This window comes from Orbicella faveolata, unplaced genomic scaffold (assembly GCF_042242905.1).
Source record: "Orbicella faveolata isolate gen_17 unplaced genomic scaffold, um_ofav_v1 contig_1, whole genome shotgun sequence".
Taxonomy (NCBI): Eukaryota; Metazoa; Cnidaria; class Anthozoa; order Scleractinia; family Merulinidae; genus Orbicella; species Orbicella faveolata.
In genome coordinates this window covers 29,254,800-29,275,129 of record NW_028301536.1, presented here as the reverse complement: position 1 = coordinate 29,275,129, position 20,330 = coordinate 29,254,800, and the positions used below count along the sequence as shown (strand labels likewise).

The 20,330-nt window shown below is 39.2% G+C and overlaps 1 protein-coding gene across 1 annotated transcript; it reads left to right on the top strand.

The window, feature by feature from the left end:
* Positions 1-446: 446 nt before the first annotated feature.
* On the top strand, positions 447-20,326 carry LOC110047400 (uncharacterized). The gene is made up of 22 exons (XM_089271130.1): positions 447-711; positions 1,145-1,225; positions 2,665-2,818; positions 3,645-3,747; positions 4,215-4,353; positions 4,573-4,776; positions 5,177-5,301; positions 5,612-5,753; positions 6,100-6,219; positions 6,414-6,449; positions 6,837-7,496; positions 8,279-8,601; positions 9,150-9,294; positions 9,956-10,177; positions 10,441-10,653; positions 11,079-11,191; positions 14,454-14,601; positions 14,675-15,271; positions 16,604-16,753; positions 17,227-17,517; positions 18,096-18,253; positions 19,221-20,326. Exons 2-22 carry the CDS (start codon positions 1,168-1,170, stop codon positions 19,431-19,433), a joined length of 4,314 nt encoding a protein of 1,437 aa, XP_089127256.1. The 5' UTR covers positions 447-711; positions 1,145-1,167; the 3' UTR covers positions 19,434-20,326.
* Positions 20,327-20,330: the final 4 nt, after the last annotated feature.

Here is a 20,330-nt window from a genome sequence, read left to right as displayed (position 1 = left end):
TTCAGATAGCAAAAGTGTATTGAGGAGCTGTCTACTTGAGGGAAAATGTTTCCTGCAACACGCACACCCGACTGTAAAAAAAAAAAACCTTCAGTTTAGCCAAAGTGTATTGTATCTAGGATAATATCCTTGCGTTTCATAGATAAGGATAGAGATAAGGATAACGATGCGGTCTCTCTAAGGGGGCGATTTACACGCTTCAATTTTTACGTACAACAATCGTGCACGACATGCTTGCGATTGAAATTGTTTTATCAAAACTGAAATACAATTCCACGTCAGAGTTGTGCGAGAGTGTCTAAATGAAACCAAAGTCGTACCACAACCATGTTCTATGCGATAATCGTAATAAAAATCTTTCTCTCTAAATCGGCTCTTGCACAAAATCTTCTTCATCTGGAATGCTTATTTTAAATATTTATGAGTTCAGTATCAATAATGAACCAAGACCTCCTTTATCCTACATAGCGAGTATACGAGGTGTCTTAGACTCTGTTTGATAAAGGAACTCGAATTTTTAAATACGTTTGAATGAATGAAATCGCCCCGACTATTGATAACGACGATTTAAATCGACCGGGCTTGAGATGAGCCGTAGATTCGCTGCATTTAAAATAGCGTCAGTTCTCCACTGTAACTATTTCTCAGGTGAACATCTACAAAGCGCCCGTCAATGGAATTGAATTATGAAAAGAAGGGGAATAATCTCAGGTAAGGCACCCTAATACGATTTATTCTTTATAGCTAAGTGTAGCAGCATACTGCCTAATCTATTTTCAGTGTTTGAGAGACAACCGGATAATTATAACAGCGAAGGTATTATACTATTTTTATTTGACCTCTCGCTGACCAATCGCAACTGTTTTCCAAAAATAACAATCATGACTTGCAGTACAGACTAGGAGGCAAACTTAAAGTAAGTCCGGACAACCTAATAAGCATGTATTTCTCAAAAATTAAAACTAACAGTTAAAGCACAGCCATGATATACAATCGGTAGCCATTTTGGATTCCCCATGCGACCCTTACTTGGAAAGGTCATTTTCAATAAATGTCGTGGCTAATATAACGATTATGAAGCGAAAATGCCCTATTTTAAACTGTATTTCTCATTTTTCTTTTCTCTGTGTGTGTGTGTTTACAGTTCCACAGACGTGAGAAAACAGGATGCAAACTTCTCTGATATTTTTTGCTTCATTTATGTTGTTAACTGGTCTTGAAGCAGGTGGGTGACTGGTACAGTTTGAACGCCGCTATTTCAAAGCAACCTTGGATTTTGCATTTATCTGCTGCCTCTCCGAAAATTTTAGACAGATATATACTTTTATGCTTATTAACAGGATCGATCTTGCCTCACACCTTTCCATAACAAGGCCTTAACATTTAACTTGCAAACGCTCGCCCACTAAGTCAGGTTTAATTTACAGGTCATCGAGTTAGTTTGTTCGAGCAAGTAGCACTTTTAGAAGCAATTATATTTTTGTTTTGCGCAATTCCACTTTGTGGTTTTCGTTCTTTTCATCGCTGTAATTGACATTACATCCAGGAATATTTGTCAGTCAGATAAAATATTACTTAATTTCGGTCAGGGCTTTACAATGATCGAGGATTAAATATGGCGTGCGTTCATTGGCTAGTTATTTCCTTGATATGATATAATATCCGTATTACATATATTTATGTATCCACACTGAGCGCAGTGTATCAGTCCCATTACAACTAAACTACAGGCTATTTGGATGAAGATTAGTTCTCAGTAAGATGATTTAGATCCCAACTAGACGAGTTTCCTCTTGGAATGAAACAGCCGATTCATTTACTGTACTGTAACCTTAACTTAACCGCAAAGCAGACGTTAAGACGTTTGCCCAGAGGCGTATACGACCGTTTTAACCTGCTTCTGTTTTATTTACTTTTTATTGCTCTTTGAAAATGAAAAAACAAAGCATTACCTGTCTTATGCCATGATATATATGCAGGTTAGTATTTTGAAGAGAAAAAATGTCAGATATGGAACCAAACATCTATTGTTTAATATGATTTCCTCTATCCCAGTGGAAACAAGCAAAGATAGATGTAGACACAATTTCAAAAAGAAAAGATTTAACTTCCGTCTTACACTAGTTACATCACTTGCTTTCGTACTTACAATGTACAATACTTTTCAATTGTAAAACTTTAAAATCGATTAAGATGGAACAATAATTATAGGAAATTTTTCACCTCATCACTTTTCATTGTTTCGTTATGCGTTCTTTTTGAGCGTCGCTATACTTGCATGAAACATAAATCTACTAGTGTTGTATCACGAATGACATTCTCTTATTGGCTACGCTACTCACTATCAATTCTGTTGTAGATAGTGAGTAGCCTTGTAGTGTGCATGCGGTTGTTAACAGAATGGCGACCGCTTCTTTGCTATTTCGGAGTGCCTGTGAAGTGGATTACATGTAGGACAAAGGTTTGAACGACTAGTAGATCTAAACTAAAACAATTAGATTAGGAGCTCTCGATTTCTATATATGATAGTTGATTGGGGCTGCGCCCTCGTCAGCCATCAAGCGATAGAAATCTCGAGCTCATAATCTAATTGTTAAATTGTATTAGACAGAATAAGCGGAGCAAGGTAATTAATTGTGTGAATTTCTTTTGGTGAGTAAATAGGATCCAGAACTCAATACGAGGTTTACGTGTACACTGGTAACAAGTTTGGTGCAGGTACAGATGCTCGAGTGTTCATCACCTTGTTTGGAGAAAAAGGACGGTCAAAAGAAATTGAACTCGAGAGCAAAGGACGAAATGACTTTGAAAAAGGACAGTAAGTTAGCTCAATGTTTCTGACCTCTAATATGCCTGCCTTAGGGTGTGTAAACATTGATGTATGCTTATTATATACCTTATGATATCAAATAAGAAACCATGAAATAAAAGGGGTGCACTACATTATTAACAAGCCCTTTATTACGACGTTTTCTAAGCACTTTCGAAAGTGGCTGTGTTTGAAAAGATGATTTTTCTGTCAAACTGGGAAAAAGAAACCGACTTCCCCAGCTAGGAGTCGAACCTAAGACCTTCTGGTTCACTAGTCCAGATGCTCTGACAGGACTCTGCAGGGTGTTTGATTAAACTAGGATCATCTGACAAACTAGAATTCAGCGTATTTAAAAAACACTTCCCGGAAACGCGTTCTTGCCACCAGTTGAATAATTCAATCGGTTGTCTTACATTCCCGCCTCCTTTATTCGCCTATATGTCGTCCCCCTTGTCGCAAGGCGACAATTGTCCTTACTGGTAGTCCACCAATTGACCAATCGGAGCGATTTTCTATGAGTATTGTAAAACTAAAACAAAAGTTCGTAATCACTTTGGCCAATCACAAAGAACTCGGAGAATCCAGTAAATCAATCATGACTCAAAGCAAATACGTCTAGCTGGCGTAAAGTGAGGGATTTGATGACAAATCTTCGACTCTCAAGTGAACTCCACTCTATCAATTAACCAATCAATCAATCCTTATTTGTTTTGAGGGTGGCAGTTTTTGGAAAATAATCTGTTAATTAATTTGATTAAGTTGATTATAATTAAGAAGTTTGTGGGTTCAGGGATAAATCACTACATCGCTAATCTTTCACCTTTATTTACAGGAAAGATAAGTTTGTCATTGACAGCAAAACCTTAGGAAAACTGAACGCCATCAATATTCGACACGATAACAGCTGGTTTGGGTCTGGATGGTATTTAGACAAGGTATTTAAAAGATAATTTGAAAGCAAATGAGCATATAGAGCAGAGCTACATGAGTTTTTTTATTGGTTGAAGTAAGAATAAAAGTGCGATATCACACACAGAACGGGAAAAAAAAAACGAGATTTGGTTCGCACGCATTGCATGTCGGCATACAAATCTAGGTATATGTTGCGATAGCCATTAGAAGAAGGGTTCTGTTTCAAAACACAAGAGTAAGAAAACTATAAGGTGAGGTATATTTTTACAACTGGTATACTTAAGACTCTGACATTTTGCATGGAGGGACAATTCAAGAGTATCATGAAAGATATACTAGAATTCACGATATTTTCAGTGGAGACATCGAATAACTAAGATAACATTTACACTAAACAATACTTATGCAAGCAATAAATAACAAAAGTAAACGTAGATTTAGTAGCTCCCTCTTCCTGTTCCCTATACAATTTGCGTTTCTTTGCCCGCAGGTGAAGATAAAAGCTAAAGATGGTTGCGTGTACACGTTTCCAAGTCATCAATGGCTGGCGTCTAATGTTGGAGACGGAAAAACATCTCGAGAACTTGTTGGCAAGAGTCATTGCCCAAACATTGATGCTCCTCCGGAAGGTAAGAGTAGCTTCAGCCATGAACAAGTCATTTTGAATGAAAACGGATAAGTTTTTAGAGTTGCTGCGTTAAATATGTGCAGTCAGTTTAAGAGAGGATGCCCCAAAACAACTTTAGCACTTCAGTTAATAGGTAGAAAGCCCACAAAGAGTCAATAAAAAATTCTGCCGATTTATCGACCTTCAAGTTTATCTATCTTATGTTTGAAACTTTTCTCAGACTGTCAGGAATCCCTTGGTGTGAGTAACGGACTGATAAAAGATTCTCAATTCACGGCGTCTTCATCATATGATGAACACCATCAGCCTTACCACGCCCGCCTGAATAAAACCGTCAAAGGCTCCCGAGGGGGTTGGTGCTCAGCTTTTGCAGATGAAACAGAATTTCTAGAAGTAAACTTGGGAAACAGAAGGAGTATTTCAGGTGAAAAAAATATTTTGTATGTTTGCTTTTGTCACTATTGTTTTGGACTAATTGCACTAACCACGATAGTTAAGTTAATTCCTCGACATTTTCTTCTCCATCACTTCTTTTCAGTGCATCTCCGGTTCTGGCAAACAATGTAATTTTTAAAGATTTTTTGGTATCGTTAGGGTATTGATTTCAATGTAACGTTAAAAGCAACAGTTTACGAGTCATTGCAGTTGGATGGGTTACAAAACGATCATAGAATCCAGTAACCTTACATTGCGAAATATAGACATCGATCTTCATTCAGTTATGATAGTCTCTACAAGGTTATCAACAAAGAGATTTGCTTCAGTCTCATCTAATTCGTGAGAATATCTTGATACTTCCATCATCCGCATGTCTTTATTAACAGGTATTTCGACTCAAGGTCAGTCCATGTTTGACAACTGGGTGACCAAATACGCCATGTCATACAGTTCAAATGGCAAGCATTGGTTCATGGTAACAGACAGACGGAAAGATAATGGCAGTCCGAGGGTAAGCGCAGCAGTAAATTACGCTGACTAAAAGAATCTCTCTCTCTCAACTTGGGATGATTACTCTTCTAAATCTAAACCCGTTGCTATGAAGAGTCTGTAAATGACAGAGATTCGCCCAAATGTGAATAAAAGCATCGTTGTTTGTCTCTTTACATATTTATACCTCACTGCATTTAAATGTCCAACGTTTTATTTACATTCTCTTGGAGAATAGAGTGCTGTGTTTCGGTATAACCTAAAAAGCACGTTAAAACGGTATTCAGTTAATATTGAATCAAATGCTCAGAACTTTCCAATCCGTTTTGTAGAATTTTACAGGTAACAAGGACCGTGACTCGGTAGTTACCCACTGGTTTCCAAGAATAAAAGCTCAGTATATTCGTATTCTTCCCCTGGCATGGAGTGGACTGACTAACTGTATGAGGATTGAACTCTTCGGCTGCAAAAACGGTAAACATATATAGCTTTAGAATGCAGCCACTTTTTCAATTTCGTGCGTGTGCAGGCCTGCCTATATACCAGAGGAATTGAGTCATTAGACTTTGTTCTGTCAGAGCACTTACCAGCCTTAGGAAGCTGTTTGCTGACACGCAAGTAGGATGGCTCAAAAAATAAAAAGCTTTGTTTATTGACCACCGATATAGTTCATTAATTTTTCCAATGTTTCATTACTCAGGCGATTTCAATTGGCTGAAATCGAACATTAGAGTCATTTGTACATAGATTGATGATCATTTTAAAGTATTAGCACATGACCTGAAAGACTCTTTCTTCTTCCATTTTTGCTGATAAACAGTAACCGATGATTCATCATCAGACGAGGATACTGGAACTAAGGAGAAAGGCACGAAAAAGGGAAATAAAAACAGCAAATCACAGGGTAAAAGTGACGATAGCGACAGCACCAAAATCAAAGGTAATCGCTTTTTTCTTGTTTTTCTTCGTCTAGAAGCCAGACATACAGAAAGCTTGTTAAGACATCCAGTTGTGCGTGCAGTCTCAAAAATGCTGTTTTTCAGTCACTGTATTCTTATACTTCTCAATCAAACCTCTCCCCAAATGCTTTAGTCCTGTGTCGTCTTCTGACAGTAATTTTGTTTGCTTTCTCAGGAAAACTAAGTGAGGAGGACCTTAATATTATGTCCAGTGAGTATCCAATTAATAACCAGGTTAACGCCAATTCTAAACTGGCTAAGACATAAGCTCTTTCGAAGGAATAAGAAATAATTACTGATTTAATTTGGCAAACAAGAGCAATTGTCTCGCCAGTATGCGTCGTGAAATACGTTTTTTTTTTTGGATGCAACACGTCTCTCGTAAAACCTTGCGCAAAAGATATTGTTAAAAAAGGTCAGTCAAGGTTCTATTACTACCATTTTTAACTTTTTGAAGAAGTTAGGTAAAGAATTTATCTAAAGGCTGTTATCTTAGTATCTTGGTGAAATTTGTAGGTAGACGTAGAAACAAATTAGTCAGTAAATCCCATTGCCTGTTTCTCTTGCTATACATTTTCTCTTTTATTCATTCTTTCAGCAATTGAAAAAGCAGTTGTGTACCTCCGTTTTGAGCATATCTTCAAGGATAATATTATCGTGGACGAATCACAACAACACAACGATGCCAGAATTGTGAACTTTGCACGGACGGCCCTGTTCAGTGAAAGATGCGGCAATGGAGTAGATCTCAATGGAGGAGACATCTTGTTGAATGGACCTTCATTTAGGAACAAACCACGTATCGCCGTGACGATTGCGGCATGGATAAAACTATTCTCGGTAGAAGGACCAAACTCACTGTTTGATACAATCGGTGGAATTAACTCCACTCATGACAATGGTCAGTATCATTTGGAAATTGACAGCGGGTCGGTCAGATGGTTTCACCGAAACGAACATGGACAGATAATTTTCAACGTGACATCAGAAGTGATCGTTCCTTCGCACGTGTGGACACACGTCGCCTGCACTTACGACTCCAAATTAGGGCAAGCTGATATTTATGTGAATGCGAAGTTTATTCTGAGGGGTGATGGCTCGGGGGAGTTGTCACAAGACTGGCAAGAGAAAGCGGGGATCGGTGAGCATAAAGGAGAGAGATTGTTGGACGGACAAATTGATGAATTTTATATATCAAATGAGGCCTTGACTCAAGAAGAAATTAAGAAATTGATGCAGAGATGTGAATTTGAGAAAGGTATGTACGATTATTTATTTGAAGAGAAAATAAATGTGTTGTAAGACTTGGGCGTTGTCATTGTATTTATTGACGTCTGCATTGTGAACTGTGCAGTCCTTATCCTAAACACTTTTCGAACGTTACAATCTTCACCTCTAATCCCGTTCAGCCGTGCAAAAAGTAGACTGAGGCAGGAGAGGTAACGGATGCTTTTGAACAATTCAAGTCTGGTTAAATTGAAAGCGAAATGCAAGAAATTACGAGAAACCAGTGTAAAAAAAATTAAATGTCGTAGTTACAAAGCACACTTATATTGCCGCTAGCGTAAAAGGGAGAGGAGTATTTGAACAAAACGGAAAAGTGCACTATAGCCTTGTAGCTAAATTGGTCACTACAGCTCCTCCGGCAGCACACATGTGTTATAGCTGAAAGCGGACTACATTGTATAGGTATGATGTCAACTTTGAGGCTTCTGTATTATTTGCTATTTTAGTCTTGACACTCAAATAAAGCTTCTCATTCGTTTATTCATTCATTCGTTCATTCATTCATTCATTCATTCATTCATTCATTCACGTACGTTTTGGCAGCCCTTTAGTAAATGAAGCGAAAATTAAGTGGATTGTGTGAAAAAGGAAGTTCTTTTTTCAAGTTCCTTACCCCGTATTAACCCTCAGATTTTATTAGCATTTTATTATAGTTGACAAACGCTTTTAACAGGAGCCTCAGGCTCGGGCGACTTTGCAAGTACTTCCCATGATCATCCGGTTCAAAAGGTCAACGCTGCCTCTTTTTTGTAGAGTGCTTCTCACCACTAGGAATGGAAGACATGAAAATCAAAGATGGACAAGTCACAGCCTCTTCAACTTACCATCTCCATAAGCCTTTCTACGGCCGCCTGAATCTTGTGTCATTCTACGACGATCCCCAGAGGACGGCATGGTGCGCCGACGAGGATGATAAGGAGCCTTACCTCACGGTGGATCTTAGGGAAGAGAAGACCTTGTCGGGAGTAGCTCTACAGGGTGCCTCTTTGGAGGACAACTACGTCACCAGCTTCAAACTCTGCTACAGTCAGAATGGAAGGACTTTTCAATGTGTAACTGAGGATTTGACAGGAGAGGTAAGAAGAAGCTCCTTTATCTTCTTATTATGCTGTGAATTTGAATAAAAAATACTTGAAGGATGTGTCAATGCTTAAGTTTCAATTGTATACTAAGAATCAGTTTTGACTTGCTTTTGCTGTCTCTTTTTATGATCTTCCCAATCGTTCAAAAAAGCATTTTGCATCTTCCCTGATACCGTATGGTCGTCGTCGTCTTCCATGTGACGAAACGGAAATGAGTTGTAATGTAAAGACGTTGAAGATGGCCGTGAAAACCTTCTAAAGTTAATATAGTGAAACAGTATTAGCGCGCGCGCTAGTGCTATCTAATTCCTGTTGAGCCATCATGAACGAAATCTCTATGTACGCTCGGCTGTGTATATATAAGATGACGTGTGCAGTTTCAATTTGAAGGCTGAAAAGCGGGAGTTGCTCGAGGCGATAGCCTCGAGCAACTCTTACGTTTCTTTCGTGTTCTCCAAACTTCCTGTGTCGATCCATAACTCGATATACGCACGCTAAGCATGAACCAATTCTTGATTGACACATGACCATTTACAATTCAGTCGCTACAGGGGAGTGATGACAAAGATTCCGTCAAGATTCATTGGCTACAAAGATTTTTTGACGGTCGTTATATTCGTTTATATCCACTATCCTGGTACGGAGATCACATATGCATGAGAGTTGAATTATATGGCTGCATTCCAGGTAAGATCGTTAAATCAGCACATGATTCATTTTTGGCGTCATTTTTATGACAACTGACTCAGTGTTCTTTCATTCTTAGACTTCTATCGACAAAAGTAACTTATTGCTTCTTTCAGCCCTTTTTCAACACTCCTAAAGCAGAACAAAAATTGAAATGCTGAAGGGAAGCCGGTGATCAAACAGCAAATCACAGCTTTTAGCTAAGGAACAACAGAAGATTAACCAGTCAACTCGAAGTAAAACTTAGAAGTCTGCTCACACGATGAAGAGTCGAGTAAACAACGTAACAGTCTTTTGGGTGTGAAAAAGAATGCCTGGGAAGTTAACAAGCGTACTTGGAACGTAAAGTTTCTCACAAAATTATGCAATATAGCTTCTAAAAGTTTTGCGCAAACGTCTGGAAAAGCTCTTCACATTTGCACTTGATAAAGGTCGTAGATAATGAACGAGCTGAGCAGATAAATATAAGTCTCATATCAGTAGTTTCGCAGACTCATTTTGATTCAGAGACAAGTCGTTTATGACGTCTGAGATACGGCAGACCGAATACTTACAGATATTTTTTATTAATTTCTAACTCGACCATTAAATAAAATTAGGCACGCATTAAAAAACGCCCATCACTCGGCTCATTAATTTTCCTCCTTAATCTGTCTTTTAGGATTGCTCTCTGACACAGTTCAAACGGATTTATCCGCGATAGATAGCATTAATCCATTCACTACATGGTCAAATTTTGGAGAATGCAGCGTAAGCTGTGGTAAAGGAACCAAGAAAAGGGTCATCAAATGTCAACCAAAAGGCAATGAACGAAATCAAAACTGTCCACCAGGAACAGAGTCATACACTGAGAGAGTGCCGTGCACCAATCCGAGTTGCCCAGGTAATATTATCTTATTTTTATAATAGTTTCCACAGCAAACAGCAAAGCGAGATACGTAAAAGTCAACCGTTTCTCTGACAGGCTTCCCATGCAGTACAGTAAGATTTCACTGTAAATGCTAGTTTTGGTTCGCGACTCTAGTACAAGAAAATAGAGAGCTTCCATTCCTATTCCTTTTCTTCCATGCACTTATTCGATTTCCTAGCCTTACAACACACCGCAAACAGGCCCTGTTGATTTTTTTTGTTGTTATACACATGTAGAATGTTTTTCACCAATGGGAATGTCAAATGGCACAATCTTGGACCACGAGATTTCCGGCTCATCTACAATAGACAAAGCACATCCAGCGTTCTACGCACGTGTTATAACTGCTCGGAACGAACGTGTTTCCACCCGAGGAAGTTGGTGTGCAAAGCTGGCAGATAAGGAGCAGTTTCTTGAAATTGATCTCAAAAAGCCGAGAAAAGTCACAGGTCAGTTACTGCTATAAAACGAGCATTGCTTAGTCGTTGATAAGTGAAGTTATCTCACACATCACTTTTAAAGAAGCTCAATGACATAAATTGCCTCAGTTACTCATGCATCTTGTCATGTTTGTGTGGTCTTTCTATGAAATACCGGCCATGGTTTCTTTCTTTGCTTGTTAAAATACTAGCCAAAAGAAGCAGCGACGAATAAAGCATCAATGAAGGGAAATCAGATCACAGGGGAAATGCGTGTTAGGATTCAGTTCCATTAAAGAATGCCACAAACTTGATTTTTAAAGGAGCCCAATGCTGTCTGTACTATTGTTTAAGATGCCTAGCTTTTAGAATGATTATTTCGTTTTAAACCAAAAGGCTGGTCGGCTGTTCATCGTACAAGCAGAAAAATGGAAATCTCTTATTTTATTATTTAGGTATGGGAACGCAAGGACAAGTAACTGACGACCGCTGGGTAATGAGTTATAGAATAACATACAGCGCCAATGGACTAAAGTGGACAAACTACACCGAAGATAACAGGCAAAAGGTAACAGGGAAATTCAACTTAGAGGGATTCAGCGAACGCGTTGACATCCTTGTCCAATTCAGACCACCTGATAGTTCATTTGGGAGGTTACAGTTGTGCAATTTGTGTGTGTTGTGCAACACGTTAGCCGAATCTGTCTTTTTTGGTTATGTGCGACACCAGCTCACAAACTGATGTGGACAGGGGCAGTGACCTAACAGTTCGATCAAGTGGTCCGGGTTCTCAAGCTGGCAGGGGGTTATTGTGTTGTGCTCCTTGTCAAGGATCTTTATTAAAACAGTACCATTTCCACCCGGAAGCATATAGGTAACGGCGAACGTTACGAAACACAAGTAGTACTCTGCTACTCTCCCATCCAAGGAGACCATCATTACTTCTTGACCTTTCATGTTACACAAATCGGCGTTAAGCATCGTCAATTAATCGTCAGGATAAGTACGGATACACTGGAAAAGTTGAAAATTTACATGGACATGTCAATTTTAATTTACAGCATGTAAATCTTGATTTACATTCTTTGTAAATTACAATTTACATGTTAGGGTTTTGTAAAATAAATTTACAGGAAATTTACAGCTTTTAGTACAGCATGTAAATGTTCTGTAAATAGTGATTTACATTGTCTTTGTCGACAATGATCATTTCAAGAACATGTAAAAACCTGTAAAATATTTTACAGTATCTGCCTTTGTAAAAAACATGTAAATTGCTTTGCTAAACCATGTAAGAAACGTGTAAATAATTCAAGCGAATGCTGTAAAAGGTCTGGAAATGTTATGTTTGTAACCCTGTAAAAACCATGTAAATGAAAAAAGGGGGCCTATAAGAAACATGTAAAAACCATGTAAATGAAAAAGGGGGCCTGTAAGAAACATGTAAAAACCATGTAAATGAAAAAAGGGGGCCTGTAAGAAACATTTAAAAACCATCTAAATGAAAAAAGGGGGCCTGTAAGAAACATGTAAAAACCATGTCAATGAAAAAAGGGGGCCTGTAAGAAACATATAAAAACCATGTAAATGAAAAAAAGGGGGGCCTGTAAGAAACATGTAAAAACCATGTAAATGGAAAACCTAGAAGTTGCACGGGCGCAGTGGGGGGCTGTAAATAGCCTGTTAAAAACATGTAAATTAAAAAGGGGGACCCTGCAAAGGCTGTGAAAACAATTTAAATGAGATAATGGGGGCTTTTCGAAAAACTGTAAAGACCACGTTAATGTAAAATGGAGACTCTTAGAAAAAAAAGATCTAAATTTAAGAGAAGGCCTGCCTAAACCCTGAAAAACCATGTAATGGAAAAGTGGGCTTATTTAATATAACTCTGGTGTAACGGTTCAACCAACGGAGACTGTTCAAATGATGTAAATTCCAAGTGACCGACAGGTTGGCTATCCTCTTGTAAACGGTTGGTTGGATTTTGCAAAGAAATAAATGAAAAGTTACCCCGGCCAGGTTAAACTTAGGGGGACGGGGGGGGGGGGGGGGGGAGAGAGGAAGGGTTGTTTCGGGTAAACGAGAACATGTAAATGGGACCTTTTAAAGACGCGTAAAGTTAAAATGTAACACCGCCCTAAAGCTCCGTAAACCTACCGTGAAGCCTCCATTAAGGTGCCTTTTACGTTGAAGCATTTGAACTTCTATAAAGTCCAAGTGTGTGCTATAGTGTGCTTTAAATTGAAGTTGGGTTAGAAGGAATGCACCAAACTAAATCGCTGCACTGATCGACACCGCACTAAACTGTCTTCTTGTGAACTTTCCGCGCATCCACAACGACAAAATAAAACTAGAATTGTTACTGCACATGCAGGCGTCCTAAGCTTACGTCTCTAGAAAAGAGAAAAATTAATTCTCGGACACGTACGTATTTATTCATGACGGACCATGAAAGCGTCACGTGTTGTGTGAGTTCAAGACGGAAAGAGCCCTGGTGACCGAGTTTGAACTGACGCGAGTTAGGTTAGGCAGGGAACCATAAGGGACACGGCCGGCCCAACGACCGTTTTCTCTCGAATGCTTTGAAACGTTGTTTTAGGCTATCTGGTGTACTTTCAAAGCTCTGTAGGTTATTTTTAGGTTGCGCAAAAAAAAAATTGTCTGTTCGGTTATTCTAGAGGAGCTTGAGTATCTCGTACTTATTAGGGCTTTTTTGTCCATTTCCCGAAAACGTTAGGACTTATCGCCTTTCCGAAAATGATAGCTGACTTTTTTTCGCAACCCAAAATGACATTTTGTTTTTTTTTTGGTGATTTCTACCGTTCTGTGCTTTCATTGCCGTCACTGTTATCCCAGTCCCTTTGTAAGAGCATACCAGCCTTGTGAGTGCCCGATCTCCAACAAACAGGAATCAGCGGTCTTCATGTTAGGTACCAGGTCCTCTCGGTTCTCCCGCCATGTTTGGCAGTTCGTTGGAACTTGCATCGAACTCGGGCTCTGTTTTAGCGGGCCAAAATTCACTCTACCTTCCATTTACAAGTTATTTACAGGCTCCCTTTTTCGATTTACATGTTATTTACAGGCTCCCTTTTTCGATTTACATGTTATTTACAGGCTCCCTTTTTCGATTTACATGTTACTTACAGGCTCCCTTTTTTGATTTACATGTTATTTACAAGCTCCCTTTTTCGATTTACATGTTCTTTATGGGCTCCTTTTTTGATTTCCATGTTATTTACAGACTCCCTTTTTCGATTTACACGTTATTTACAGGCTCCCTTTTTCGATTTACATGTTATTTACAGGCTCCCTTTTTTGATTTACACGTTATTTACAGGCTCCCTTTTTCGATTTACACGTTATTTACAGGCTCCCTTTTTCATTTTCCATGTTATTTACAGCCTCCCTTTTTTTTATTTACATGTTGTTTACAGCCTCCCCTTTTTTATTTACATGTTATTTACAGTATTATGGCAGCCTCCCTCTATTAAATTTACATCTTATTTACGGGTTTCCGGGTTGAATCACAAGAAATTTACAGGCTATTTACAGTATTTGCAGGAACAGTTTACATGTTATTTACATGATCTTAGCCCTTTGCTTTGAAACATTTACAGTGTTTTCTTCATCATTTACATGTTTCACTTAAAATATTTACATGTTTTGTACATGAAACCTCCAAAACATGTAAAAGGGGAAAAATCATGTAAATTATTCTTTACAGTCTCTTTTTGATTATTTACATGTTAATTACATGTTATTTACATACTCTGTAAATTTTCAACTTTTCCAGTGATACACTGTTTTTTTTTCTCTTTTCTTTTTGGCAGGCATTTGTTGGTAACGACGACAGCAAAACCATAGCAGTGCGTCATTTAAAACACCCAATCACAGCTCGGTATGTTAGAATCCATCCATTGGCGTGGTATGGCGTACACATCTGTATGCGTGCGGAGCTTTATGGCTGTGATCATTTAGGTCAGTCTTAGAAGTTTTGAAGTTTCCCAACTGTGGATTGAGAAATAATACTCACTATTTTGGTTGTTTTAAGGTCAGAGCTTCAAGCCAGTTCAGGTTAGTGATAACAGTGAATCGTCTTTCAAGGTTGCCGAAGAACCTGTCAAAGCTAAACCCTATCAAAACGTTCAAGGTAAAGCTACGGCGTCAACGAAAGGCAAATCTCCTGTTGTGGATGTGGCAAGACCACCAGAGACACATTCAACTGGAAAGACAAAAATGAATCCACCTCCAACGGTTCATGAACACACCCACGCAAAAGGGGTAGAATTGAATGAAAGCGCTTCTCGACCATACCACATCCAAACTCACATCAATGTAACAAACCAGAATAGCCACTTTCCTGTCTCTGAATTGCCCGTACGGTTGCATGTACATCCAGATTTTCCGCTACCCATCAGTGATAGTCACCAACAAGCAGCAGTGTTAAGCAGGCAGCAGGCTTACGACCTCAGCAGCAGCAAGGCAAGTACCATTCACAACCATGGAACGTTTCAGTGGGGTCCATTCAGCAAGTGTACCGTGACCTGTGGATCGGGTGTTAGGAAGCGGTACCGGAGATGCAGTGCGGAGGACTGTACAGCCCCCGGAGTACAAACTCAAGTTGTCCCATGCACGAGCAGTTGTTCTGGTACGTTATGCCACTGTTTATAAAAATGTGTATGATCCACACAAAGAAATTATTTTTGCAGCCTTTATTTGGCAATTGATATAAATTTAATAGTCGCAAAACAAATTGCCGAGTTAGGTCATTTGTAGGTACGTACGCCATAATCTCAGACAAAATTCTTCTTTCTTCCTCCTATCTAGTTAATCAGCTGAATTCAGTTCAAAAATGTTCCACTTTTTATCAATGAATGCGTATCAATGAACGAACATAATGATATTCACTCGATCGGTCGTGTCAGATTTTGTCATTTGGGTTCCCTATAAAACTACCAGCAGAGTATATCACGTGATCCGCTTTCCATATTTGATCTTGTACACGAGGTTCTGGTTTTCGAAATTAAACAGTTTATACTGCCATCTTGATTTCGTTTCACTGAGTCGTCGGCCTTTTTATGAATACACGACAGGTAGAACCGTCAGTGGACTGGTTGTAATCTTTTTTCAATACCCGCTGTCCAGTGCATAAGAATTGCACGTACATTTGACAGGTGATAGGAGTAGAAGGGCAACTTCTTACCCGAAAATGCGCAGCTTTCGAGTCTGATAACACAGTATGTATTGTTCTGATTCGCTTTATAACTACATTACCATCATGGTTCAATTCATCTGTAGAGCCTAAATCCTATCTCTTTCCGTGGTATTTGGCTTTTAGACCGTTCAATATTTTATGAAGCAACCGCTTCCTGACATACTAGGAAATCGCCGCTGTTTCATTGCCACACAATCTTGACCAAATTTCTCTTTACCTGATGGAAGAAGTAAAAACAACTGAGCCTCACAGTCAAAGTTTGCTGGTAATCAAAGACAGAATTTTGTGGGGCATAGATATAATATCATTTTTTCTATAATTATTATTGTCTTAGTTTTTATATTTCTTTGCAAACATTTCTTTTGGTTGCTCCTTAACTCTCTTGAGTTCGTTGTAGTGCGTTCGTTGCGTTTGGACATCGCGAATCTAGTCTATTATTATGTGCCTCAGGCTTAATCGTGCATTTTTTCAGGATTCTTAGTGTCCTCTTTATCTGGAGTTTATTTATTTTTGATACGCAAAATCAGTCAGACCCAGCTTATCCTGCTCATAATCAGGCTGTAAATGTGAAATTTAAGTTAGATGAATTTTTGTTTATGCAACTGCAATTGACGTATTGATGTTCGTTGACAAGGGAAATTACTTCAAAACGCACGGTAAATTGGTGTGTAAAGGATCAATGGCTCGTCTATGGTAGAAGAGGAAATAATATCGAAGGGTTCTATACATAACGCAATTTGATATGCGGCTTTTCTTGTTACATAGCTGAAGCATTAGAATGGTCTCCCTACTCAACGTGTTCTGTTACGTGTGGTGTTGGCAAAAAAATGCGGTCCCGGATGTGTGATGGTGTGGCCTGTCCTAAGTCAGGCAGAGAATTTGAGACCATTTCCTGTTACCTTCCAGGGTGTCCAGGTACGTGTAGGATCCGAGTGATTTCGTGGTGTTCCTGGCACCTGGACGATTTTTTGCTTAGTCGTACTTTTTTGATGCGCTTCGGTGGCATTGGTCGAGCCATGGTTCGCATGTTGGCGAGAAGTCAAACTAAAATAAACACGCGAGACCAAACGAGCTTGATATGCCGCCGTAGCGTATCAAGAAAAGGTACGATTAGGTATTCATCGTTACCAAATTCGCAAAAATGACCATATCAGGTCAGCGACTTAATGTCGCAGGATATCAGGACAGTAGACCCGGCTTCCGATTAGGTAATTGCGAAATTGGGTACGGTAACAATGGGTCTCTTAAAATTCTTTGGAAATGTTTTCCTCAGTTATAGAGCAAGTACGTTTTAAAATCAACCGAAGAGCTTAGAGATTATGGCCTTGTCGAGACGATATGGTCAGTAAAAGAATACTGCAAAGACGAAGCATTTCTTCTTTTCGTAGTTCTGCACTTAGGATTCGAAAAGTGGGAAAACCAAGTGGTATTGGATGAGTCTGACAAAGGTAACAACGCCTTCTTGGACAAGGGCGCCTTTATCGCCCCGCACAGAGGAGTCTGCGGGCACTATGCAAGTCTAGGGAAGTCTGGCGACATCCTGCTGGAGGATACAACATTCAGAGGCAAGCCCCGTACTGGTATAACTGTGGCGTCCTGGGTAAACCTTGTTGGCTCGTCTCGTGGATACCACTCCGTCTTTAGCACTGCTCGAGTGATGAACATTGGACAAATAATGGGTAACGAAGACTTTCTCTTGTTGTGTGTTTATGTTTAACAAATCGAATGTGGTTTAGCGTTGTCTGTACTCTTATCGACAACGATATGCGTCATCACAGTGGTCAAAATGTTGTAGACTCGCGAGGCGCAGCCACTAAACCACATTCGATTTGTTTTTTGCCACAATTTCAACATCAAAGAAAATGTTTTTTGAGAGCGTGGCCAAGAGCGTGACACATTGAAGGGAGCAGCATTGTCTGGACTCTTATCGACAACGGCAAATCAGCCAATCAGATTGGAAGATTAGCACCCATGGCGGTAAAATACAATTTTGATTTGCAGAAATTGTGAACTTCCGTTATTACTTACTGAACTTTTAACGTGTATGAAGCCGGAGGAAGGCGTAGACTTATCTTGGTTGTAGCAAGTTCACTAGTCTTGAATAAAGACCGTGTCTAAACTTATACCTTACCTCTCCATACCCAAAAAGGTTCAAAGACGTTTACTACACAAATATACTTACGGGAACTCACATGGAAGTTTGCAGTTTTTGACCTGGTTATCGGATAAATCTTCTCCATTGCATTTCTCCCAACAGGAGGATATCATTTTGAAATTGATGACGGCAGGGTCCGTTGGTTTCATCGAAACCGCTTCCAGAATCCAGTGTTCGCTGTTTTCACTAATGACATCATCAAGCCCGATGTCTGGACACATCTAATTGGCTCATACGACAGCAACTCAGGGGAGGCGAAGGTAACTTAATTTTAATACTTGCCATCATGGCGGCCACATGCAACAATACACGGAAACAGTGAAAATGATTTGCGTTTAATTTCTATTGTTTAGAAAGACAGACATGGCTATCGTAAAAGATTTTTGTCTGGGAATATGTTACGTTCTAATAATGGACATCAATACAGCTTTTTCGGAGAACTTTGTTGACAACAAGGGTGAGGAACTTGAAATAAAGCTGGAAGGCTTCAAGTATGATTCTCTACAAATCTTTTGCCTTCAGTTTGCAATTCGAGCGTGAATGTTAGAGAAATTAGTAAAGAGTCTATGAATTTAACCCATATCATTAGATTTCCTAGATTCAATAAATAAGAATAAAGAGATTCCTCCACGTTAATTTCGTGATTCAGAGGTGATTGGGTGATAAGGTTAAAGAAATTCAATGATAATATGTATTCCTCTATACTAATTAGGTATTCCTTCAAATAACTGAAATGACTTGATTACAACAAGAACAACAAACTGCCCAGATTCGCCCCCTAATAGCATTCTTGTACCAACTCGAGAGAAAAAAAAAACCTTATAGATAGCGGATCAAATTAGTTTCATAGTCACCAAAAAGTCGCTGTTAGTGTTAGGCACTACTCCTCTCCAAAACGAAACGATCGCATGACCGGAAGTGGTGATCCTGGCTACTTTCAGAGTTGGTTACCAGAATTATTTCACTATAAGGCTATGTTCATACTTGGGGCTTGAGCACGGTGCCGAGTACAACTCTCGCTGGGCACTAATGTGAACACAGCTTTTTCCCAAGTTCTAAAACCTGAATTCGGGCACAGTGCACGTGCCCGGGTACAAGGTCTCGACTTGAGTAGTTGTAGTACCCAGTGTCTGAACGCAACGCTACTTAGTGCCGGTTCCCGGGCACCAGTGCTCGGCCACCAAGTGTGAACAGTCTAATGTGCCGCTTGACTCGCTTATTTTACAGGTATATGTGAATGGAGTACTACAGGGCAGCTCACGAGGCAGTGGACCTCTCGACGACTTTTGGGGCTACAAGGCCTGTTTAGGAAGCTTTGACCTGGGTGGAAGGTATCTTAGAGGTTTTGTCGATGACTTCTACATCTTCAACTACGCGATTCAACCTGACCAAATCAAGGATCTTCTACGAATCAAGTGCCCTGGAAAATCACGAAGATAGATAAAGAAAAGAAAAAGAAAACACATTCAAGTTGTTGTTTCCAAGAATCATTAACAAGAACCAGTGGCGAAGCTCAAGTCAATGATAATGCATGTCAGTTTCAGGGTGAAGACTATTGGACATCGAAAATATTCACAAAACCGTGTAAGATGTTTCAACCAATGTAACGTATCAAGGGTTCCCCCTTCTGGAGCTAAGAACTTGAATCCGGCTTATGTAAAGCATAACAAAAAGCAGTATTTCTGCACGCTGGACAAAAGGAACTAGCAAAAGTAGTATTTCGAGAACACTCATATGGTGCCCTCATTTGTGATGACTGGGATTCCATTCATAATTTCATATCACGCCAAACGTTACCAGACTAATAATATAAGTAACTGAATGTAGATAAATATGAATTCCAAAGTTGTGCAACTTTTTAATGACCATTACAAAGAACTCCACTATTAAAAATATTGTCTCTTTTTAGACTAAGCAATCCTGGATGTGTCAGTTATTAACTCCCAGGTTTCCAGCTATTGCCATCGAGTATAAATTACTGACATGTTTTTATGGTCTGAGCTCATTGAATAATCCTGACTCAGAAAACCTGCTTTTCTTTTGTCCGAGTATCCACTTCCCTTTCGTTTCAAACAACAATGAAGCACTAAAACAAATGAAGCTCGAAGTTGGACACTACTCAGTCAGTCTTAATCCTAAATAGTTTGTAGAACAGATGAAAAGCGTTTTATAATAGTAATGTATGAATAATTTTAAAATGGACACAATCTTGTACGTTGTATGCGCTTTAAAGCGAAATAGCAATTGAAGTTGTAATGTTGGGTTGGAATAGTAGACAAAGATTACTGGCTTTTATGGTAATAAATATTAAGAAAAAAGAAGATCTGCATAAACATC

Bases quoted from the DNA above. Each gene is read 5' to 3' on its own strand.
- LOC110047400 (XM_089271130.1), top strand. From the start codon at position 1,168: ATGCAAACTTCTCTGATATTTTTTGCTTCATTTATGTTGTTAACTGGT. The intron at 8,602-9,149 runs GTAAGAAGAAGC...TTTACAATTCAG, and splicing joins CTGAGGATTTGACAGGAGAG to TCGCTACAGGGGAGTGATGA. The intron at 9,295-9,955 runs GTAAGATCGTTA...TCTGTCTTTTAG, and splicing joins ATTATATGGCTGCATTCCAG to GATTGCTCTCTGACACAGTT.